The 26,326-nt window shown below is 39.9% G+C and overlaps 2 protein-coding genes across 4 annotated transcripts in view; one reads left to right on the top strand and one right to left on the bottom strand.

Annotated features, from left to right (window-relative positions):
- The window catches only part of LOC137268165 (macrophage mannose receptor 1-like), a 54,014-nt gene that overhangs the window by 4,246 nt on the left and 23,442 nt on the right, over positions 1–26,326 (top strand). The window contains exon 1 of one of the 3 annotated variants that reach the window (XM_067802695.1): positions 23,846–24,008. The exons of 1 other annotated variant lie outside the window; for it this stretch is intronic. In XM_067802695.1, coding sequence (XP_067658796.1) covers positions 23,960–24,008 — 49 coding nt within the window. In that variant the 5' untranslated portion in view covers positions 23,846–23,959. Of the gene's footprint in view, positions 1–23,845; positions 24,009–26,326 lie in introns of those variants that run through there. One more of the 3 variants, XM_067802696.1, reaches the window with a different exon arrangement.
- LOC137268736 (ependymin-related protein 2-like) lies at positions 196–7,482 on the bottom strand. The gene is made up of 6 exons (XM_067803320.1): positions 7,289–7,482; positions 3,175–3,282; positions 2,668–2,761; positions 1,873–2,049; positions 918–1,020; positions 196–436 (listed from the first exon to the last, which is right to left on the bottom strand). Exons 1-5 carry the CDS (start codon positions 7,418–7,420, stop codon positions 926–928), a joined length of 606 nt encoding a protein of 201 aa, XP_067659421.1. The 5' UTR covers positions 7,421–7,482; the 3' UTR covers positions 196–436; positions 918–925.

The raw sequence follows: 26,326 nt of genomic DNA, 5'->3' as shown, positions 1-26,326 counted from the left end.
AAACTGATCTTCAGTAACTTATGCTTGTCGTAAGTGGCGACTAATAAGATCGGATGGTCAGGCTTGCTGACTTGGTTAACGCATGTCATCGTATCCCAACTGCTGATTTCGATGCTCACGCTGTTCACCGGATTGTCTAGTCCCGAACCTAAGACGTGTAGCATTGTCGATAAGCATCAATACAAAATAAGACACTTTTTCTTATTTTTACAGGGATGGCAACGGATGAGAGTGATTTCAATCTAAATATCAGCTGGGGGAATAGAGGCCGCAAGACGATAGCAGGGTCCAGGATCGGTTAATTTGCATTTAAATCCGCGTATATGCGGAATATTGCCATCCCTGATATTTTTATTGGTATATTATCAGGGGAAACATGGAGATTTTCATAGAGATGTGTTTACGATGGATCCTGGTCTTTCTTTTCTGGAACAGTCTGAAACAGAAAAAATATACAGGCTCATGTAGTTACAGCTTATAGCCATGTGGATGTTTTGTTGGTTAACACGCACTCGGCAACATTCCAGCTACATGGTGGCAGTCAAAAATCGAGTCTGCACCAAACAATCCAGTGATCAACAGCACAAGCATCAATGTACACAGCTGAGATAACATGACGTCTGTCAACAAAATCAGTCGAGCCTGACCACCGGATCCCGTTAGTCGCTTCTTATCAGCATGGGTTACTGAAGACCTATTCTAATCCGAAGACCAATTCCATTTCGGTATAATAGTTGCTGTTACATTTGTGTTAGTTACAGAAATGGACATATATGGTGTTCGTTGTTTTGTCTTCAAGTGAACCATTGTTATTTTTTTTTCACACAGTGAATGTTTGTATATTATTGAGTGATATGTTACAAGCTGATGCCCTACAGTCACACGACTGCCAAAAGCGATCGTTATTTTCGACATACCTACAGTATCAGGCAGGGCAGTATGACGGAATTTCCAACATGCTGATATCTCTGATGCCTGGAAAGAAGTCGTTGTATCCGAGTATGTGAAGAGAGTTTCCTCCTGGAGAGAAAGTATATATTAGTTTGACTTTTTGTTAGTTGTTTAGCCCTCATCTAAAATCAGACTATGCGGCAGAGGTCTGTAAATAAATGAGACTTCACCAGACAATATCAATATCAATGGTCAATATCATGAGCATCCACCTCCGTATTTGGGATACGACGGCATGTGTCAAGAGTGATCCTGACCATTTACTCTCGTTAGTCGCCTCTTACGAAAAACATAGGTCAGTGAAAACTAATTCTAACCCAAACCTTTATGGGTAAGGACATATTCACTCACTCACTCACTAAGTATTGCGGTCACCCACTCTATAAAGCTCACCCCCCCCCCCCCCCCCCCACATACACACACACACACACCCCATCACTCACTCATACTGCCGAAAGTGCTTATGGAATCCAGCTGGGATTCCATGCAAGTTTCAAGAGTAATGTAAGTCCATATGGCCTCAAGCATTGCGATCTACCTACAAGCCCGATTGTATATTGCTTTGTTTGGAAATGGTTAAGCAAGTGACACTAGTTTTAATTAATTTAATCTTATCATACTATTCTTCGCTGACAGCTTTATAATAATGTATAACTACATATTTTACTGTTCATCGACGACAGGTGTTTACACTCTGAATTTATTGCTTTTGAAATGTTGCAATGTGACGCTAAATATTAACTACTATCGGTAAGTCAATTGGTTGTTACGCCGAAAACCCAGGTTTGAATCCCCACATGGCTACAGTGTGTGAAACCCATTTCCGGTGTCACCCGCCGTGATGTTGCTGGAATAGTGCTAAAAGCGGGGTAAAACTAAACACACTCACACACTTATTCTCTCCTAACTCTCCATACCAACCTGCTGCGTCTGTGGAGATCGTTATAGTGAGTATTGGTATGCAGTCCAACTTCGTCACAGTTGTCACGACATTCTGGTGCCTCCCGTCGGGATGGGTCCTGTTGTACTCGTATGACCATGAAGGGAGCGCGCCTTGATCGAAGCCATATGCTGAACGACTGGTGTAAACAGCGTCGCCTGAGATTGAACATTATTATTCAAGATAACGTTAACAATGCTATAATAAGTAAATGTAACTTAATGTCTTGACCATAGCGTGCAATCAAAACATTCATTATTACCCCGAATAACCCAAGCTGTACGTGGGGTGTTAGAAGGACAATGGTCAACGGTACCCGCCGGACAGCCATTTTCCGCTGTGTGAACAGCGGCAATTTTGAACTCAAGACAGGATGCGACCACAAATTTGAGGGCGGTCACAAATGGATCAGCAATATTCTTGCAATCTAAAAGAAGTCGTAAATCATTGCATCTATTAAATGCAATCTATATATTTACATTCTGATCATTACTACCCAGGATAACCCAAGCTGCCTGTGAGGCGCAAGATGGTTATAGTTACATGACTTATCCCACCAGGTACCCATTTTCTGCTGGGCGAACAGAGGCCATCTAAACGAAGTAAACCAGTGGGTTTTGATGTCGTGATGGCACACAATCTATTTCTTAAGGTTATATGACCGTTTTAGTGTACACTTAAGAAATTCCAATGTAATGGGATGCCTACTCTGAATTTTGATCGAAAGTTGTGGTCTGTGGACAGAACATTGAAATATCTAATTTGAAATGACTTACGTGGAACACAAACGCTCTCCTGATCCTCGAATTTTCCTTGAAGGGGGAATGTTGTACAGGTACGTTGCTGCACGTCTATGTTGTAAGCAATTCCCTGTAAACAAACAATATTGTTTCCAAATGTTAAATAACCAGTCTGTTTGACATAGGCTCATAGTCATCATTATTTTCACAGAAAGACGTATATGTCTTGAAAGTGAAAATAAGTAAGAGAATAAGCTTAACCCTTAAAAACAAAGGAACGAAAGAAGGTTACATAAAAGTAAATTAAACTGATTCATTCTATCCACTGGGATACCACGTCGCGGTTTATCATGAATCCAGTCTCGCAGATTTGGTTGACACATGCCGTGGTATGCCAACTGCGAAGATCAATGTTCATGCAGTTGATCACTGGATTGTCTGATCAACATCCAATGAAACAGATGGAATATTGTCGAGTGTGGCGTCAAACAACAATCAATCAAGTCCCGTAACTGTTGTAAAGCACATCATCTGTCCCCTCACCTTCTTGTAGTCGTAGATTACTTTCGTGGTGCCGTATAAATTCTTAAAGCGGTCGCCGGTGAGGAGGTATCTTTCGTTGGGACCGTCATAGACCATGTAGTACAAGCCCTGAAAACATGTGTCCAGGAAATGTTTGAATTGTCATTGTTGAAATATGTAAATAAAGAAATTTTGTGAAAACGTTCATGCAAATAAGAAGAGGGCCATGCTATTTCAAGAACCCCCTATTACAGCGTCCTTAAAGGTACAATGCTTCAGCCCTGAACAGGGGCGGCATCGTAGCAGAGTAGTTAAAACGTTTGCTTGCTACGCTGAAAACACGGTGACAGCTTCCAATCCACACATGGGTACAATGTGTAAAGCCTGTTGGTGGTGTCCCTCGCCGTGACAGTGATGTAGTAGTGGAACAACATAAATGCCACACGTGTTTCTAAATGTTTTACTCTTAGGTCAGGTATTGATAATAAAATATAAAACTGAAAACGGTTTAATAAGTTTTATTGTAAGTCGCAATTATTTTATGTATGTATAATTCAAATGATTCAAATTTTAGTTTTAATAACGCTATGAATAATCTGAATTGAATTAGGCTGGAAATTATGTCAAGATACATACAAACCCTTCCAACAATAGGTAACACGTAACATTTATATTCTCACAATAGGCCAAACTGATTCGTCTATGGGGTAATATTAGAGCTGAAACGATGCATCGAAATATGGATGGATTGCAATTTGGAGCTATTAAAAAGACTTCTTGATTTGACGATTTGTATACTGACTTAACTCACTCAATCTTACATGGTGATAACCTTAATGAATTTATTTCAAATCCTGCTGTGACAAACAAACCACAGTGTGAAAAAGTGTTGGTTGTTTTTTTTTCGTTTCTTTTTTGGTTTGTTTTTTTGCGGTTTTTTGTTTTGTTTTGTTGTGTGTGCTTTCATTGTTTGTTTTGGTTTTGTTTGTCTGTTTGTTTGGGTTTCTTTGTACAAATGGGTTTCCAGAGTTAAATTGTGACTTCCTCTAGTAAACCGTGAATAATTATTTGTCTTGGGGTCGCCTGGTTCAGGTCAAGTACCTTGTCGAGAGATACATGTAACCAACACTTTATGTCAAATACCTTTTTTGTGTTACATGTGAAGGTCCCGTCTTAAGTCCGTGCGACTATACACTGTAAATATAAGAACGGGTTGCGATACATGGACGAGCAACTTCCTTATTCGAATGAGAGTGACGTTTCGGTATACTTGCTAACACTTGTTGATAAAGACGTTAGCAACTACACGTCACATTGCTCTCACTGTCATAAAAAAGATGTGCACCCTCATATTGTCATCTTTCCATATTGATCCCACTTCTAAATGCCTCTCAAAAACGTTACTGTCAGTATAATAAGAAATTGTCGGTGTGTACATTTCCAACTTATTTCCTGAGCTTGTGTTTACTTGCATATACTGAAAGAAACAAGTAAACGGTCACAGAAAAATTCAAACGTTCCTTTATATTTTCCAGTTTTCATCACTACAGCTCCACTCAAGGTTGGTGCTGAAAACAGGAAAATATGGAAGGAATCCCCGAAGTTTTCCTTGATCCTTTATTTGTTTCTCACAGTATGTTGTACGTTGTACTAGGCGATATTGACGAGCGTGCATGTGTGAGCCTTTATTAATTAGTAATGATATCAGTGTTCGCGAACAGGTAAGCGAATCCTGATCAACAAATGGTACCATCGCAAACACACATGTAAATATTGAATGAGTGAGTTTGGTTTTACGCCGCCTTTAGCAGTATCCCAGCGATATCAAGGCGGGGTGGCAAGAAATACTAACGAAATGAAGGGAAAATAGGAAAATTCTTATTCGTGAAAATTAATAATTTAGTGTCCATGGGGATATCTACATCATATTGAAATGCTTTACTTCCAAATTGTATCAATCAGGACGTCCACGGAACTAGTGAAGGTTTCCCTTGACTTTTCCACGTGGAATGTTGGTACACAAGGTCGAAAAAATAAACCTATTTTAACAGAACAGAATAGAACTGAGATTTACAGCCTCAAAGAAAGACGTTTAGGTTTGAGACTCCGAATGATGTTACACGTACTTTTTTTCAAATACGTTCTGTGATCCTTCCTTAAGTATGAAGGAATATTGTGAATGCATGAGACATGGTGGTGCATATGGTAGTTCCAACAACATATCTCTCAATATTTAGCTTTGAAATCCAATGGAAGAGGAATGGACACGTCTTTAAGGATTTCATAGTCAAGCCACAAATGTTAGTGCTGATGTATTGTTCTGGCACATTTCTTCGTCAGGTTATATTCTGAAATCATAGGGAGCATTATTCGCCATCTCACACTAGCCTCTTTGAACAAGCAAGTTATCGACGTGACATTTATATATAACGGTCGCTGCACTTGAGGTCGTGTCCATGGGAACAGCTCCAAGCGTGTCCCCTAGAACAGCCGTAGGTGGGTTGACAGCTGGCTGGGACCGAATGGGTTTGTTCAGTTTCAGTTTCTTCTACCAACGGTAACATCATGTAATCATTCAATCCATTGTGGAAGATGTGCAGGAACCTCATCTCTTGACCACTATTTTAAACGTTATCGTTACTGGCGATGAGACATACTTTATGTTAATTCCCCCGGTCTTTCTTTGCACTAATTCCCTAGCCGAGGTTAACCGCAACATGGCGATACCTGATTACAGCTTCTCTGGATGTCTATGCGTCTTTGTCGATTTTAATGTAAAAACAGTTTCAAATATTTCTTTTCAAATATGTTACCCATCATTTATTACTTGACTTTTTGAAAGAAATAAAATTATTGGATAAAATTTGATACACGTTTTGCAAATACACAATGTCTAATAATTGGTAGTTTAGTTTAGACGAGTTTAACTGAGATTGTTAGTGGCAGTATCCTCACATGGGAATGAGGCATTGTAAGATTATTGTCATCCTTTCAAGATACGTAAGTCCCAAAACTTTCACAGTATATTTATGCTTGTAAGTTGTTTTCCTGCATAATGTAGCATATTTGGTATTTTATAAAATGGGTAACTTTGCCTACAGTCGCAAACGGTTGAAGGGGTACTATAAATTCATTTACGTAGGAAACGTATTGTAAGCCCCGTGGCCTCTAGTTTGGTGATCAACCTTCAGTTTCAGGCTACAGTCCGTTGTTCTGTTAAGAAATCAGCCTTTGAGTTAAATGCTAGTTTTACATTTTGGTTTTGTGGTATGCTAGTGGTTTTGCTGTTCTTTGTCGACATGTCTTTTATCATTTACATGTATTTTTCATGTATTTAGACCTTGTTTTAGTCACGATATGGCTGAAGTCCTGCCGATGTGACGTTAAATTGTAGCTCACTAAAGAGAGCCACTATATTACACGAATCTCAATTCGAGTTGTTCTTGAATGACACGAGTATATTGGCAATGTGTGAATAGTTTCCAAATTTGGCTTGCGAGTCGGCAACGTATAATTCCAGTGTAAATGAGCTGGGGGCATTTTGTACAATTAGCATCTTTTGACGTTTGGTTACCTGTGCCTGAAAGTCACTAGCCCTCGAAATAATTCACAAGCCCGAAATTTGTATCTAGCCACTTGTCTAGAGGTGCTAGCTACTATGGATGACCACTTTTGACATGCGAAAAATCTTGTAACTTAACCAGTCGGTGAGAGTAATAATTTTACAAAGTGACGCAATGAAAATTCACTAGCCATTCGGCCTAGTGAGTGCGGAGATTTATTGCCACGGCTGGATATTTACTAGCCACGGACAAGTGGTGATTTCGAACACTGATTAATCGTAAAGGTGATTTCAAGATAAGATGACGTTATATCGGTACGGCAGTGAGTGTCTGCTTGCGTATGGTTTAGCGCCACTTTTAGCAATATTCTAGTAATTTCTCGACCGGTACACCAAAAGTGGTCTTCACACATTTTACCCACGTGTACCCATTATGCCCGATCGAACCTGAGCCTTAGGAGTGACGAGCTAACTCTTTAACCTCTAGGCTATCCGACCGCCCATCCCCATGCAGATTCACGAAAAGAAGAGTTTCTTCATAAGCCAAGGAAGATTAACAGAAGCTATACTTACACGTGTTCTTGTGGTAGAGTTGACAATGGTGACGTACTGGAATGCGTTGAAACGAGATGGAGGACAACAGACACCGTTGCTGGCAGTGGCGCCAGACAGACAAGCGAGAAGTAGTACTACTTGCAGGATCATTCTGGAAGTGTTTCGTTGTAGATGTATCTGTGACAATTTCTCTGATAAACTCCTTTTCGAACCGTTTCTCTTTTATACACTCCGGAGAGCGTCACGTGATGCAGTTGTAACGCTCAGATGACACGTTTATGCAGTCTGTAAATTTACCGAAAGAAAATTAAATAGATATGACCTCTCGACAATCAAGTGTTTGATTGGTTCATGCATCACTCGTGTGAAGAACACTACTATCGTTACTGTAAGTACACCTCCCCCCACCTTTGAAGTTCTTGTCGAACGTACCGAACAGCCTGTGTTTTATGTGTCTGCTGACGTGCCAAGAGTGTGTGATTTATGGTTGACCCTGTACCATCGTATCCCATGGGGGCTTTCCTTTAAGGCTCCTTCACACTTATTTCGAATTGACAAAAGTCAAGGAGAATCAGTCAGTTAAATAAATCCAAAATTCGAAACCCATTCGAGAAGGAATGTCAAAATAAAATCTGAAGTGACTTTTCTCTATTATTTTCATTCGTATATGTCCAGAATACTTAGAATGTAGTTAGTTAGAGTGCGGTAAGAGTACTTTTAATGCGATTCGAATGCACCTCAAATGCCGACTGATTTTTTCAACACGGCATGTATTTCGATCGACAGTTTTGAACATGTTCTCAATAAACGGGAATATTACAAAAATTGATTCGAATGGTTGGAATGTTCAAATGCGGTAAAACGTTTTTCAGTTCAGGCCGAATTTCCAGGAATCTCCAGCATTTCTCAGTGGGCTAGCCCTATGAAACAGGGTGAAGTCATATACACGCATGCACGTCGTCATATGAGTCTACCATTTTCAAGTACGACGTTAAACCTTATTTCACTTCACCTCACCAGTGTGTTGGTAAACAAGAAGCCAACTAACATAGGAGAATATTCCGTAGGATTTTGGCGTCAGTAGAGAACTAAACAATAGAAGCCAGGTAGACTTGGCCGCATGAGTGCAGCGGAAACGTAAAAGCAACGGTTGAAGGAAGTCTTGTTCAATACTGACAGATAATCAAATTTTAATTGTTCTTTAAATCAGCAGCAAATACGACTTTGATGTAAAGTAAAGTAAAGACTTGTCAGAAGCCCACACGACGCATTTTAGAGAACTGAGTTTGCCAAACTAAGTTTTAGCGCAAAGTCTTGACAATCGCGATTTGAAAGAATTTGTGATGTATATTTAAGTCATTCATTTAAGTCATTCATTTCCAACAATAGACCTTTAAGAGAAATGAATATGTTAATCAAAACCTAAGCCAGGTGCAAAATGTAAAACGTGTGAAAAATGTTACTGGTTTTATCGCTCCCTTTCCACTTTGAAATTCAGTTACGTAATCAACAACCGTGTGTGGTGAAATTCAAATTCCACATGTGCAGCTCGCACACCTGATTGTTCAACGAGCAGGTTGTCCCTCTATTTAAAAAACGACGAAAAGTGACAACAAAATGATGAGCTTTTGTTAAAAAACGTTTTGAATAGAGTGTTCAAACCATCATAGTTGGTCTGTCGATTTCATGTGACTGTGGAAAGTGTGTTCTTCTTGCAGTTATTAGATTCTGTGTTAGTTAGCAGTTCATTAGTCTAAAATGAAATCAAACGGATTGTTCTTTATACGCTACAAACAAACAAACAAACAAACAAACAAGAAAGAAAAACAGTCTAGCCTACATTTAAAATATAATGGAAAGTTTTATTAAGTAAGGATAGTATTGTGTTCTTCCTACAGATAGATCGTCTTTATTTCCTGCAAAATTGAAGATACACGTGCATCTTTAATCAGATTATGCATTTTACAAAGTGCAAGTGTTTGAAAAATATACAATTCAAAACATTTGAAGGTATGTATGTATGTATGTATGTATGTATGTATGTATGTGTGTGTGTGTGCGTGCGTGCGTGCGTGCGTGCGTGCGTGCGTGCGTGCGCGCGCTGTCTTTTCATCCATCGAATTTGCTACTTTGGAATATAACAATTCTTCTACATATCCTATCACCAGGGTAGCGTATGAAATGTAATAGTGTGGAAGAGTTAAATCCGTTTTTGGACGGTCAATGAAACAAGGCAACCAACTGAAAACGGATATGTACTACAAGCCGACGGCCACGTATCAATACCTGCAATTCAATTCAATCTATAAGGCAGTCGATATATCAAGAGAAACACTTTTGAAATCAAAAGAAACATATACAGAGAAAGACATTCTTCCATTTGTTTGTACTTACAGACCTAATAACTGTACAGTTATGCCCATTATAAATGCGAATATTGTATAAAAATCAGTCCTGTATTAATATCATAAAAAGAGTTTTATCCAAGACTAAATTTGTGCATAAGACGAGGCAGCCAAAAAATCTAAAACATATCCTGTGTCGATCAACATATTCACAAAATATAAACACTGTCAGTGTAACAAAATGTCACACACCTCGATGCGGAACTTGTTCAATCATAACTGAAGACTGCAAATTCACATTTTATGAATACATACCAGTTGCTATCAAAACCATGAACTGCCAAAATGTTGTATATGTTTTAACATGTGCAGGATGTAAAGAGCATTATATCGGAGAAACTGGAATGCACTAAAGGACCGGGTCACTGTACACAGCAAAATCGAGATCCGAATGTGCGATGTATAGATGTAAGCAAACACACTGATGAATGTGAAAATGGCCAGTTTACTGTTTTTTCCGTGTTATCAATTGTTGCATACATGTTTCCCACTAATGTTTCTCACTGTGACGTCAAAATCATGATGACGTCACAAACGCAACTCTACTGTTACCCATGACTACGATTTACGTCTCCCGCTATTGTCATTAACTGTAACGACATACTCATGATGACGACATATCTATTACAGTTGTGCGTCGCCTATGACGACACTTAGCTTTCATTCACCCCATGAAGAGCGTGTGTGCGCGCGTGTGTGCGTCGTCGTCGTCGTCATCATCATCATCATCATCATCATCATCATCATCATCATCATCATCATCATTATTCCAAACACTTACAAAGGTTGTAACATCCAATAGAACAATAAGAGTGTTGAACAGACGTTCTCTCTTCCATTCCGTTTGTGAACAAAACAGAAATATATAGTTTACAATGTCATGAGCATGTGTGCCACACAAGCATTCTGTAGATTGTAAAGGGAAAAAAGGGCTTAACGGATAAGATAGAATCTGTCATAGAAATAATCTGAATCATTAAGAGCTATTAACCAAAGCACGTTACCAGCAGGACCCGTTAAGTTCCGGAGTGGAATAGGCCTTCAGCAACCCATGCTTGCCATAAAAGGCCACTATGCTTGTCTTAAGAGGCGACTAACGGGATAGGGTGGTGAGGCGTGTTGACTTGGTTGACACATGTCATCGTTTCCCAATTGCGCAGATCGATGCTCATGTTGTTGATCACTGGATTGTCTGGTCCAGACTCGATTATTTACAGACCGCCGCCATGTAACTGGAATAGCGCTGTGTGCGGCGTAAAACTCAACTCACTCACTAAGGAGGGTTATTATATCCCAGAAATCTGAGGAACTCAGAAATGGGGAGCAGACAGATATACGTGCACATGAGCAGAGCATGATGAGACCCAAACAGCTCTAGATTCTGACTGTGACAGCTGCTGTGATAGTGATGGCAGCATCTCAGATTCAGACAATTATGATGTGGAGGATTCTTCCGTTGATTATGAATGAAGTCCTTAAGACACATTGATATGAATATAATTTGAAAACGTATGGGTATTCTTAGACTGTGTCCCATCAACGTCAGGGTTAATAGTCCGAAACAACTAACTTGTGAAATGAATACTCTAACTATTCTCATATACATGGGTTTATTGTCTATATAAATGATCATGAATTGTTCGTGCCAGTAAGGTTTCCATTTGGCTAGTTACAGTTTAAATCTACTTCTAACACTGTTTCTTATGGGTTGTAGTTTTAATAAGAGGACACCAGTGCAGTGCGGGAACAATGAGACGTGAACTTCGTTCCAGAACGCACTTAGTCGCACTTCACTTGACATTTATGCCTTGAACTGATGACATGTATTTAGGAACTGTCATCTCTTGTTCTTGCTGAACCTAAAATGATTTCAGACAAAAGAAACCGTTATTGTTTTTAACATTTCGTACTTACGTATATACATACACACACAAACACACACACACACAAACACACACACACAAACACACACCACACAATATCACAGCAATATTAAATGTTAATCCCTTTGTTGCAAACTTGAAGGAAATTGAACTTGATGATGGGGCAATAAGCTAGAAGTATACTGAACCGCAACGAAAAAAATGGCTTTTTAAAAAAAAATGAAGACATAAGCATGAACGCTTACTTTGAGATTTCAGTTTTTCGAAAATTGCGTTTCTTTTGTTGCTTAGTACATACTATTACAAATGGGAAGTCGCTTACATTTAGAAATAGCTGTGTTAGGCTCACTGACTTGTCACCGTTTCCCAAGTGTCCCTGATGTTGATCACTGAACTGTGTGGTCAAGACTCGATTATCTACAAACCGCCGCCATATAGCTGGAATATTGCTGAGTGTGGTGTTAAAAGACCAGCCAACCAATCTATATATTTCACCGTAGTTGCTGAACAAGCTTATCTGGCTTATTTACATGTCAACAGTTGACTTGCAACGTACCTTGGGAAACAATTATCTCCCGTAGAATCGTAACCCAACCACGTGGACTTTTTTCCTCCTGATAAATAGTCCCAAGGTTTAAGACTTGAACAACTGCTAATACATATGAAATATTGCACTCTGTGTCGGTAAACGAGAAACAAATTAACAGAACAGAATTAACATTTTGGCATCAGCAGAAAAAGAATTTTTTCTTCAGTTTCATATTTTCACAATTATTCATGAACATTGAAGAGTTATGCAAAAAGATAATACATGCAAACAATGAATATTGAAAACTGACATTCAAATCAAGAAAATCAAGTGTAAGGTAAGCGACAATCCTCTGGCACCAATATTCAGCAGAAGGCAAAATGCTAAAAATCTCAGTGAGTGAGTGTGTTTAGTTTTACACCGCATTTATTCCTGCAATATCACAACGGGGACACCAGAAATGGACGTCACATAATATGCCCATGTGTGGAATCGAACCCGGGTCTTCGGCGAACACTTAAACCACTAGGCTACCAGACCGCCCAGACGTATACCTAATAACAGAATTTATTATGTAAGTATATTTTTCCGGTTACCTGATTGGTCTAGAGGCGGTCAAGTGACCTTCGACAAAAAAGCGTATTGACTCCAACCCAGATCCGACTACACAAAGGCACCAGTACATCACAAGATCTCTCTATGTGCCAAGTTTGGTTTAGAATAGTGAACGGGTTTGATGTTCAATATATTTGCTAAGTTTGGTGAGGAATTGTTTGACAGTTCTGCTCTGGAAAAGACAAACGCACAGACAGGCGGGCGGACGCACAGACAGAGATAATTTAATACTCCCTGCAAAACGCGTTGCGGGGGGATACTTATAAACTGGTAAATTCGGTCAATACTTGTTTTTTAAGGACCCCCGAAAAGTAATATTGACCTCGGACTTCGGAATACCAAACAGGTATTGACCTCATCACCAGCTGCAGTCTTTAACTGTACGTCACTCTAACTATTTTGTACTTCCTTCAGTTCCGTTATCATGTACAAATACCAGAGCGCAAAATCTGTACCCTATTCTCAAAGCAGACGTAGGTCACACAAACATGTAAAACGGTCGTAACCTGGACATAATGATCTACAAAATTACGTATGTAGTCCGCTTGAGTCAGGAAAGGACCGATGAATTGCCACATAAATATAAATATTACAAGTGTTTATCATTTAGTAATACCCAACAGCTTTCTTACATATGAACATTTTCAGGACTCCACCAAAAAGGTTGTATTAGAAACTGTAATCACTGAAAACGCGGCGGGGTGAAAACGCAAAAACGGAACAGCCACTATCTCGTCGTGCACTGGATATACATGCCTGATGAAAAATGAAGTTGAATGCTGACGTGAAACAGTTGATGTTTAAAGCGTACGATTTTTCCGGGCAAACCTGTTTATACCATTAATAAATTCCGCAAGCGTGCATCAAAAACTTTAGGAGTATCAACAAGGGTACTGACAAATGTTCTGGAACACAAACATTGTGAGTTTGATGCGGAGCAGGTAGGCGTCGTGTCAAAATCAGGCAATTAAAATATTTGGACAACTTTCAAAATAAGCTTGTAAGGCAGTCGATCAACAAGCTATATTCTGTAAACAAATACATGTCTCTGAAAATTTAGAAAAGCATTTGCATCAAGAACACAGCCCCAGAGTATCAAAGTACACACTCTGGCGACTCTTACACTCTTCGGGTATCAGTATAAGAAAATTTCGGGGGAGAATAGGTCCGTACTCTCTGAACGCCCTGATATCGTTCGCGTGAGAAATATTCTTCTCAGCGTGATAAAAAAGAAGCGCGAGGAAGGGTTCGAGCCAGTGTACTTGGACGAGACCTGGGTCAATGCCTCGCACACTGCCAGCAATCAGTGGGTACCCGGTGGGGTGATAAGGGGTCACGTAGAAGGATGCCTCTAGGGAAAGGAGAGAGACTAATCATTTTCCATGCTGGTTACTCTAGTAAAGGCTTTTTTCCAGGCAGCGACAGACAAATGAGACTACCATTCCGAGATGAATGGTGCGGTTTTCATCGATTTGGTTAAAAAGAAGTTGGTACCAGCCCTACCAAAGAAGTCTCTTACCTTAATGGACAATGACCCATACAACAGGACCCCGAGAGTAAAGCCCCGACATCGAAAGCCCCAACGGTCGAAAAGGTGATATGATATCATGGCTCGACAAATTTTAGATCGAACTTCCTTCAAAGCCACAACTATATGAGATCATAGAAACCCACAAAGGTGAACCTTTCTACAAAGTTTACCGTTACATAAAAAGTAAGGGTCACGGTATCCTGCGACGTCCACCCAATCATTGAAATGGTATGGGGTATTGTCAAAGGAGATGTTGCCAGATCAAACACAGTTTTTAAATTACGTGGCGTAGAGGTTTTGGTTAAGGAATCCCTTAAACTTGGCAAAACTCTGTCAACAAGGTAGCTAACGTCACTGAATAAGGTTACAAGTCTCGAGATGGCTTACAAAAGGCAACTGTGGCACCACTTGTGATCCCTTTAAGGTGTGACACAAGGAACCGACAGGTCTCCCGTAATAGATTTTGAGATGTCCCCTTCCATGATTGGCTCTTCCGTTTCTGCGGTTTCACCCCGCCGCGACAGATAACACATTTTGCGTTTTCAATGATGATAGTTTCTTGAACAACTTTTTTTGGTGGAGTCCTGAAAATTTCAAATATAAGTAAGCTGTTGGGTATTAGAAAATAATAAACATGTGTACTGTTTATACTATTTATATTTATATTCATGTGTGGCAATTCATCGGTCTGTTTCTGACTCAAACGGACTGTAATTAGTGTACCATTTTGTGGCATTGTTGACACAGTATATACAGACTGCATATATGATCTTGTGGATGGAGTATTTACATTGCTGGTATACGGTCTGTGATTAGTCCACAGTCACATAACTGTAAAGAAAACCCCTAAAAGGAAACATTTGCCCTGGTTGTACTAGCTCTCAGGGACAAATTATACTGAACAGCAAAGGAAACGCGAGCTTCAAAAAATGAAATGTCATTAAGGTAAGTGTTCATGCGTGTGTCCTCTACTTAAAAACAAAAAAACCCCACAGTGTTGCGTTTCTTTTGCAGTTCAGTATAGTTTTTCCAAACACTGAGAGAGCAGGAAATGGAGATGGGTAACACTGTGATAAATGCGTTAACTAGTGAAGTAGGAGACCTGGCTTCTCTCCAAACGTATGTACAATGTACGCAATCGGTTTCGTGTGTCACCCGTGAGATTGCGGGAAAACCGCGGCGTTAAAGTCTCACGCACACTGGTTGAATTGCTTACCCACAATGAAAATAATGAACTACCCTTTGGTGTATTTATTCAAATGTCTATTGACTGTTATGCCTGGATGAAGTGAACTGCCATCTCTTCTTTTAGGTGACCCTGAAATGATTTGTATGACAGACAGAAGAAACCGCATTTCGTTCAGTACGTACGAGTGTGTCAGCTGAGTTTTACACCACACTCAGCAATGCCCCAGCTATATGGTGGCGGTCTGTAAATAATCGGGTCTGGGCTACACAGTCCGCTGATCAACATCATGAGCATCGATCTACGTAAGTGGTATGCCAAGATAGTTTACTAAATATGGTTCGCAGTGACCATAAAACTCCTCATAAAACACGCAAAGCAAAAATTGCCTCTGCATATTGAATTTGTAAATGTAAACGAAAACAGGGAGTGGGAGTCTTGTGTTTGAAAAGCCACACCAAAGACCCGGGTTCGGGTGTCAAGCCCATTTCTTATGTCAGCATGGATGCCAATTCAGGCACGTTAAGGTGTCGCTCCGTTGCATTGTACCTGCTGTACCCAAAGTGTGAAGTCCATTTCCTCTCTCTCTCTCTACCTCTCTCTCTACTCCTCTTTCTCTCTCTCTCTCTCTCTCTCTCTCTCTCTCTCTCTCTCTCTCTCTCTCTCTCTTTTGACATTGCCGCGTCCCGATCATCCATTTGTCCTTTAAATCAGTGTCGGTAACAACGAGTGTGACTGAATCTACATATAAACCATCTTTTGACCTCTTTCTGTAAGCAAGCGTTCTAATAAAATGTGTGAAGGCACACTCACTGAAAAGCACAGGCTGTAAAATTTATGTCATAGTTCGCTTGAAAGGACACGGCTCACTTTCCTATATTCTGATTCTGCAATCCATATCACTTCAGGCCCGTGAACATCCGGGGTAGAATAGGTCTTCAGCAAACCTTTTACATATGCTTGTCACAAAAGACGACTACGCCTTTCGTAAGAGGCGAATAACGGAATCGGGTGGCGCACGAAACGGACGTGCACAGATTGACGCTCATGGATCACTGAAGTGTCTGGTCCAGACGCGATTATTGGACATTGGTGCACTGTGTCTGCATGGATATCCAATTCGGGCACTTTAAGGTGCGCTCGCTCGCCCTGTATGTATGTGTGTGTGCGTGCGTGCGTGTGTGAGTGGATGGATGGATGGATGGATGGATGGATGGATGGATGGATGGATGGATGGATGGATGGATGGATGGATGGATGAATGCATGCATGTATACTACTGCCTAAAAGTTAATTCACATTGGGACAGGGGTGTGCAACGGATGTGCATCGCTTTTGAGTCCCATGTCACACGGGTGGGCAACGCCGGTGCAACGCGTTTGAGTGTTGTGTCACCCGCATGTGCAACGTTGGCCAAGACGGGGTCAAGTTTCAGTTGACTTTGATGAAAAGCGTTATGGTTGAATGCTTTAACTGTTTTGTTTATTTCTATGTTTTGTTCTTGCATTTTGTAAATTAGCATTTATTGTTTTGTTCTTGCATTTTTAAAAGATGATACTTGTTTTGTATTTCCATACGCGCATTATATTGTTTTGTTTCCTGAAGTTAGCACAGTGGAATTATATGCTAGCTAGAAGGTCAGGTTTAACACGATATATGTCACTGAGTGAGCTTAGACGAGGTTGTAGTGTTATGTCCAGCGGTCACAGGAAATATTCTGTGATTTTGATAGTGTATGCAGTTTGGACGTGTCCGAGCGTTTGTTTCATTGTTTTGGTTGACTGTAGCCCCTTGAAATTTTAGTTTGGAATTTGGCTATTGAGTGATATTGTTTCAGTTAGATACTCTTATCTAGAAACGAAATCAAAGATTTTACGTTGAGCGCTCTGGCAGTACACGGTGACCTTTACTAATGTCCTAGCCACACACATGCTCACGCTGACGCCCTTCCCTTCAGGGGCAACTGAGAAGTTCTCGAACTGTTTTCTGTATGATTCCATAAAACCCAGAACCATGCACTGGCCCAAACATCTATGGACATTTCTCTGCACCTGTTCAGCTTTGACGCTCTGCACTAAGGCACTCAACACATCAGCGATCCAGTCCCTGTCGTTGATTGCATAATTACTGATGAGAAGGGCAAAAGCACAATGGATTCTGACTGCGACACGAAAGTGACGGCATTGTCCGATCATGCACATTAGCAAGGGGTGAGAACTGGTGCCACTAGCTGCACCATAAAACAATATACTGATGGCAAAGGAATGAGTGACTGTTGCTGTTGGAACTCCGCATAAAGAAGTTACATAATGATTTCTTATATCAAGGATAATCTACAGCTGTGACAACAGAAAACCTACATGTAGAAGATAAGTTAACTATTTTGTCACTTCAGTATAAGTCAAATAATTGCTATTTGTGTCAGTATTAAGACAGTAGATTTGTAAGAAAAGTTTCAAGTCGGTGTGTTACAGCTCACTGTGTCGATAAAACTTCTTACACACATTCGTTAAATTTTTAGAAGGGAAACATACCGTTGGTTTAAAGGCATTTGCAAGTAACAGTGATAGTTTTATGACTTAAAAAATCGTGGGGGTGGATTTGAGGTGTGTGAAAAATGTGGTGTGTGACAAATGTGATCCGCCATTGAAACACTGCACGGCGTTGTTTGGGTGTTTCTAGTTATTGTTTCAAAAACATCTTTCACATATACTTTTAATTCTTATGAGGGGAATATACTATCAGGTGAAATGTGTTTGCAAAAGCTTCATAACCTAAAAGGGAAACAAAATGTTAGGGTGTGTTTGAGGGGATGTCAAAAATGTGACATATCGCCGATCGGATCTGATCTGATCCGGCATTGATGCTTGTGAAGCTTGAAGGTTATAGTTCCATAACTTCTTTCTTTTTTGTTGATCTTATATTTTGACAAAACTGGAAAGGTGTTTACAACGCTTTGTAGCTTTTTGAGGGGTGTGTGACAGTGTCAGTTAACGTTTTGTTAATGCCCATGCCTTTCCCCACGTGCAATAAGATTTCTGAACAAATTATTAATGTAAACAAAAATTTCGCAAAGTAGATGTTAACACAATGATGTAAACACATGTGTTATAGCGACACTTTTGCGTTCATTAACATGTTTTGGGAGGGGTGGCCGTGGTGTATCGTTATTCTTGCATTCATTTCACACATGTACTTCGTTCTTCAATTCTTTTCTTTCTTTCGTTCATTCATTCACATATTCTTGCTCTTAATTATTATATAATTCATGCATTAATTCTTTGTAAAACTCCGACTGATACAATAAACTAGTTGAAGTTCTGTTAAATACAGCTGAAGTTGCGCTCGGAACGAGCCAAGTCGCTGCATGCGTTGGGTCATAAGGACACACGCGTTAATTCGTACAAATTGTAAAGAAAGCAAGCGAGTGACCTATCCCTTTGGTATATAATCTCCCTGGTTGTATATTGTGTCAATATGATCAGTGACAAAGAAGGGAGAGTTCATCATCATCCCACAATCTCTAAAACGTGCTTTGTTTTCTCTTTTGTTTGGTATTTTTGATTGTTTGTGTTATTGTTTATTCATTTCATTTTGTAGTTTAGTGAGTGGAATTTTACAACTTCCTACTAAGAGATATCATTGTTACGACGCCGTAGGTGTAAAGCATCTTATGTTTGTTAAGAAGAAATGTCTACATATCTCACGGATATTGAAGGAATCTAATAACGAAGACTGCATAAGGTGAATCAAAATTAATACGCGGAAAATTTGCATTTAGATACACACAAGAAATGTAATATATCGATGGTTCAAAATTCATTTTGCACTTTACTGATACAGTTACGTGATGTGGACTATGAAGGGCACTGACCCAGAGCACCCACACCTGCAGTGTTTGACCAACAGAGATGAAATCGTTTTACCCAATAAAGTTTCCATCTTCGTTCTGATGAGAGAGAGTATTTGTTTCGGTAAAGGGGTCAACGGTCCATTATACATGGAAACTAATGCTACAATAAACTCATGACGAAGCTCCACAGTGTTCACATACACCGGTATTTTGTTTAATGCAATGGCGGTGGACATTGATGGCACCGGCTTGATGCAAGATATTTGTTTCGTTTCTTCTAAGCTAAAAATATATTTAGCAAGATTACTTATATGATAGCATTGTTTCTTGATGCAAATAATAAAATAAGTTTGTTGCAAGATGGAAGGTCATAATAAAATTCTTGCAAGAGACCTGATCGGAGGTCGTGATAAAATGGACAATCAAGACAGAAGTGTAATTCAGATTCCATAGTGGGTCTAGCACAGAATGGGCAATGAGGAACTTTGCGATCTTTATGATAACAGATTGAAATGTTTTTAAATTCAACCATCTGCCAGTGGTAAAAGAAGTGAAGATTAAGTCAATGTACCTTTTATATTTTGTCGTATTATCCTAATTAGTTTGTCGTCATATGTGTATGCATTCAATACGATTTGAATATATAACATGACTGTAATACCTTGACATTATATAGATTGCCAACGTGAATCTCTCTCTCTCTCTCTCTCTCTCTCTCTCTCTCTCTCACACACACACATACACACACACACACACACACACACACACACTGAGTTCGACCTTGTGTATGTCTCATTTCACTTCACGACGAAAAAGCATATTCTGTTGAATGCTACAGCAATTGAATAAAAACAAAATGCAAACATTAAAATTAATGCAGAGTAAAGATATAGCAACAGTGTCAGCATGTTACCTTGTTCATGAATGTATCCATCAATATGTACATAAAGGAAGGATATGCCATTAATCTCTAGCTGACAAAGAATCCAGTTAAAAGCCCAGTGTCTTTTGTCAGTCTAATATACGAAAAAGTGACACATCGTTTCAGGTTTTTCACACTGATGCATAATCTCAGTAGTCACCCGAGATCCTGACAACACACCTGACAACTAACTACATGATGTCCGCCATTGTTAACAAAAATAATTGAATTAGCTAATAATGAGCAATCATTTAACCTATTGCAGGTTAATCCTTTGTTTACACGGCGTTTGTTTACACGGGCACTTAACGACTGTGTGTATTCAGTAAACATTAGTAAATCTATATAAACACTAAGCTTTGACAAAAATGTTGTGCAAGAAAAAGGTAATTATTTAATCAGCGTGTTATCGGTTAATCCTTTGATCGATGTTCGTTTTAGTAACTCCGCTGGTGATTCCGCTTACTGCACCGCCATGCGTATGTTACATAAGATGTTAATATGCATTTAGACCTATATTCATAATGCTGAGTACTTTACTCCAGACACGAGAAATGCCTTTGTCGGGTAACCTGAGTGTTGTTATCTCTCATAATACCTGTTATAAAGTCATCAACCACCATCAGATTGTATTGCCTGAAGCAACTTGTGAGCCGCCACTGTTTCGGGACATTGTGTTATGGGATTAAAAGCGGTGGATCGTTCTAATCCTTAAAACAAACAAAATCGGCACGGTTCATCTCAAACTTCACACCATTGAATATACCACATTCAAGTTTACAAAGTCACATTTAAATTTATCATCACATCACAGTCACATTTAAATTTACATATAGAAAGAGAATTTACATAAAGAACTCGCTGTCACATTTTAAAAAATGCATTACACGGAAAATTTCATGAACTTTACATCACTCATATTTAAATTTACATATATATCACGTATAATTTAGCCGCATTTCAGTCACCATAAACAAGTGGTGAGATGGTGCCAGGTAAAAGTCTATATTTCTGGATGTCGCAGATAACTGAGTTTACTATTTATTATGAACTGAGTGCATGGCATGTGAGCGAACTCAGGTGATTGAAGGGGCTGTGGGGTAGCCTAGTGGTTAAAGCGTTCGCTCGTCACGCCGAAAACCCGGGTTCGATTCCCCACATGGGTACAATGTGTGAAGCCCATTTTCTGATGTCCCCCGCCGTGATATCACTGGAATATTGCTAAAAGCGGCGTAAAACCAAACTCACTCACTCACTCACTCAGGTGTGTTAGACGACCCTAGGCTTAGATAAACACGTAGGGTGCTGCCTCTGCCGAGTTAAGGTGCAGGCAAAAATAGAATAAACCAAATATATAGACACCGTTTTACTGACTATTCCGTTATTCACCATATCGTGCAGGTTATCTTTTTCAAACATGGACGATATGTGAAATGTGATCTTGAGATATCATGAAATGTGAACTGATTTGGCACAATTGATAGCATTCAGCCGATGTTACGTAATTGCTTTGCTCTCTTTCCTGGCCATGAGGAAATTAAGGTCTGTGCAATATATAAGAAGCATGCCTCGGTATTTATGTTCCACCTACGGCGATCTAGCAATGTCAAACAATGTATGTTATCGTGTCTAGATCCTGTATTTAGATATAATCAGGTTAGATATTTTCATATCAGTAAGTGTCAAACTAATATTAATTTTTGTCAACGAGTTCAGTCACATTGTGTGTGTGTGTGTGTGTGTGTGTGTGTGTGTGTGTGTGTGTGTGTGTGTGTGTGTGTGTGTGTGTGTGTGTGTGTGTGTGTGTGTGTGTGTGTGTGTGTGTGTGTGTGTGTGTGTGTGTGTGTGATGTCTTTAAAGCATACGTATGGCCTCAGCCACACCGGGTCTGACACTGGTATACTGAAATCATGTATCGTGCACTTCCCTGTTTACTAAATGGTAGATTTTATCAACGCTTCGTCTGGTCATCATGGATACACTGTTCGCTGCTCCCAGTTAAGTTACGTGCGCTTGCTGAAACCTATATTAGTACCAGTGAGTTTAGTTTTAAGCCTCTTTCAGCAACACTTCAGCAAAGGACACCAGAACTGAGACTGACTAAACTGTGAAAACAAAACATGTAGAGGTGACTCAGGTCATACCAGTCTTCTCAGCTGAGGATTTACGAATCGTAAAAGCGAGTGAGTGAGTTTAGTTTTACGTCGCACTTAGCAATATTCCAGCTATATGGCGACGGTCTGTAAATAATCGAGTCTGGACCAGACATTCCAGTGATCAACAACATGAGCATCGATCTGCGCAATGGGGAACCGATGACTTGTGTCAACCAAGTCAGCTAGTCTGACCACCCGATCCCGTTAGTCGCCTCTTACGACAAGCATAGTCACCTTTTATGGCAAGCATGGGTTGCTGAAGGCCTATTCTACCCCGGGACCTTCACGGGTCAATCGTAAAAGCATCGAACACGCGTAAGGAATAACCAGCATTGAGATCAGAGAACGAATCAGAGAACGCTACATCTTGCTATATAAACTCGAACCAAGGCCTTCAGTGATACGAGTTACCCCTTTAGCCAGCTGGCTAACTGTTAAATATAACATGTCGCTAGGAACTAAAACTGACACATGGATGTTTAGAACGTATGAACATTGAGATCACGAGAAATGCGTCTTAAACGATCTCCTGTTTACCTTCCCATCTCAACCGCCGCCATATACAGTCAGGCCGTGTTAATCCGAACACTTCTGTTTTTCATCAAAAACGTTCGGATGGTGAAACGTACGGACTACTGAAGCAAACCGAGTTACTTCCCTTTGACATACTGAGACAAGAACATACGAGCGTATACATGTATCAAATGACTTTATTACAGTTTGTAGACATAACACTTGAATATTAACATAACAATCAATCAATGCAATGTCTGAATAGATTATTTATAATATTACACACACCAGTCACTCGCTCTCATTTGGCTTTAGGATTTTTCTCTTTGTATCTACGAATTTCTCTTTTTGTGCGGCAGTAATTTCCCATCGTTTTACGCTTAGGGGCGGGACTTGCCATTGTGACTGACAGGTGTCAAGTGCAGCTAATTTCATTTTGACTCGATCGGTATTTTATACAGCAAGGAAACATGACAGGTATTACTCAAACTAAACAAAAGTGAAACCTATTAACTGATTACAATCACAAACTAATGACATGTTCAACGCAGAAGTGTCACCTCAGTTAACAATTACAATTGAAGTCAGCCGATGAAGACCAGCGCTAATCACAGGCGCTCACGAGGTAAGGCTATTATCCGAACCTCTTTGATGTACCACCGGATTAATGAAGCAAAACCATGTGTAACTAGCCAATCTGTTACCTCTGATTAACGTCCGGATACGGAGACTGAAGCAACGGATTAATGAATCAACAAGTAATGAGTTTATATAGTAAACAAGATTGGTTACAGCCAGCTACTGTTCGGATATCGCGGGAATCAGATTGTCGGGGTCCGGACTAACGCTTGAATATTGCTGAGTAAATAAAACTAAACTCACTCACTTTCCATATCAACGAGTCCATCTTATAGCATACTTTTTTTTGTTGAGCTTGCGTGAGGCATGCCACGTTGTTTGCGCCAGAACGACATCCAGAACGGCCTACGAAGTAGCTTCGTCTCCAGCCACGGAGACATGCTTGTCCTCTATCTTCAACTCCACACAGTCTCTTCAGCAGGGCGTGTCTGAAGGAAGGAATTATTATTTCTGTGCAATGATGAAGTTGTGGAGCTTTGTACTAATTCTGCTCTATGTTACAACAGGTAAGAAGACACCTGGGTATGTGAGGCGTGTGTGGATGATCGTCGATGCTATATGTTTGTGTATCTGTTTGTCAATCGTCTGACGTCGATTTCAAGTGCAGTGGTCTGCAGTGTCAAGACGTAAACATGATTAAAAGAACTTTGATAAACTCCACACTCGCCAATCTACTTGCTGTTTGTCAGTGGTCTGTAAATTACCCAGGCAATGCGGTGACTGGCGTCATGATCATCGATCTAGGTCACTATGACACGGCGACCTGTTTGATCAACTCAGTCATAAGGACAGATTGGTGGCATCTTAGTTGCTGGGGATCATTTCTAATCCTAATTAAAAAGGGAATTGTTGGGTGAATAAATGCGACGGGTCTCATGAGAATGTGCAGATGTTGAGTCATTGAGTGTAATTGTAACATGCAGCATGTAGTGTTCATTTGACGGCCACATGCAACCCAAAAAATAAACCCAAACATAATGAAAACACTCTTATCGCTTATTCGTGACATATAATATGCATCGTTGATTGTGAAAAAAAAATAAAACGAACTTAAAAGTGTACAATCGCAAATCCAAAGTGCAATATTTTGTAGCTGGGTTTACTTTCCTCGAAACGAAGCACCCGAGAGACCGAGCCCAGTCAGAGCGGGTGGATGTGCACTCAAGTGTAATGACGTCTTTCGTTGGCTGGTTCATTTGCCGACACCGTGAGAGCTAATTGTGTGTATGTAGAGATGATTGGCATTTTATAAGTATGGTGAGTAATAAGAAACTAAGATACCTTATGGATAATACCTTTTTTATTGTGTATGATGCGACTTTAAGGTGTGGATTCATAATAGTGGGTAATGACATGACCAGTGTACCCGTGTCACTACCCGAAGCCACTTTGATCACATGACTAATCAATGAAAAATTAATGAAATGTTGTTTTCTTTCCCATGGGAGTTGAGGGGGGTTCACAACTTTATTTTCAGCGAGATTGTACAATCATTGTTGTCTGTGTTGGAGATTGTGGGCTAAACGTGCACTGAAAACCCACAAGATATCTACTGTGAACAACTAAGCATGTAATGTGTAACATAGGTTGGAAATAGTTAACTGTTTACGGGTATGAGAGTCAGGAACGCTGGTATCCGCCTCAAATAGGGTCTGAAAAGAAGAACCACCAGGTGTTCACCTATTTTTTAAAAATATTATGCAGTTATCAGGTTCAACAGAATTATTCAATTAACATAACTGGACTGAAAACGAAACTTATCCATGTTGCATGCTTCAAATGTAACCTTCATTGTGATTGGTTACCTGATGATCTTGACGTATTGTTTGATATGATTGGTTCACGAGGAAATGTGCATACATGACTGACCTGACATCCAATTACAGGGGCTTACGTGTTACAAACAGGCTTGAAACAACTATCCAATACCCTGCAATAGTAAAATACTCTTCGGCTCAAAACCGGAGCGATGAAACGCTGATCATAATCAAAACATCGTATCAGTTCTGTGAGGTTTTTGTAGAATTATTGTCCTAAAAAAAAAAAGTTGTTTAAGAGACAATCATTAACATATTTGCGTAGTTCACTGTTTATTACGAGGGAGGAGTACCGAGAAAGGGACAGCCAGGTGAATTGTAGTGTACTGAAAGGGAACACCTCGCAGTTACTGTTATAACAGGTACCCGTGGCGGGTCGGGTTATAGGGGGTCGGGTACCTAGGTAGGAAATGTGGAGCCGTCCCAGCCCTACAGGCGTGACAAAGGTATAAGAATCCATACCGAAACGTCGCATCATATGCAAAGAAGAAGTTGTTATCACAAAGAATTATGTTGGGTTTTGTAGATACATGCTCCCTGCATTTGCGTTCGATCCAATCAAGAAATACTGATGGTGAACTACTGCCTGGCTGCAAACTGTCGTTCGTCCAATTACAAAGCAGAACTTAAAACTGACAATCTGAGTTTGCACCCGTTTCCGTCCGATTCAGTCATAAGTGAAAATTGGATGCAGTTTGTTTGCAACCGACAGACATAATAACATGTCATGTGTACAAGTATCACACTTGCCTGTTTGTGTAATTAGATACTGTAACGGATTCAGAACACAGGTGCACGAGCCATAAATCAATGTATTTATGTATGGGGGTTAAATTCAAATTGCATAATATGGTGAATGACTGAAGCTGTGTATTGCATATTGTCATTAGCAGAAAGCAGGCAGACACACAGGTGTCAACGAATCAGAAATTGAGTTTTATCTGAAACAATGACTGCTTATCACGAGTTGTTCTCGATTGGCCTACAGTCTTAAAACAACACATCAT

The sequence above is a fragment of the Haliotis asinina genome, chromosome 16 (assembly GCF_037392515.1).
Source record: "Haliotis asinina isolate JCU_RB_2024 chromosome 16, JCU_Hal_asi_v2, whole genome shotgun sequence".
Lineage (NCBI taxonomy): Eukaryota > Metazoa > Mollusca > Gastropoda > Lepetellida > Haliotidae > Haliotis > Haliotis asinina.
This window is presented reverse-complemented; position numbering and strand designations above follow the sequence as displayed.

Coding starts and splice junctions, on each gene's coding strand:
- LOC137268736 (XM_067803320.1), bottom strand. CDS start 7,420: ATGATCCTGCAAGTAGTACTACTTCTCGCTTGTCTGTCTGGCGCCACT. Junction 3,283..7,288: donor ACTCTACCACAAGAACACGT/GTAAGTATAGCT, acceptor ACATGTTTTCAG/GGCTTGTACTACATGGTCTA. Junction 1,021..1,872: donor GATCTCCACAGACGCAGCAG/GTTGGTATGGAG, acceptor CTTTCTCTCCAG/GAGGAAACTCTCTTCACATA.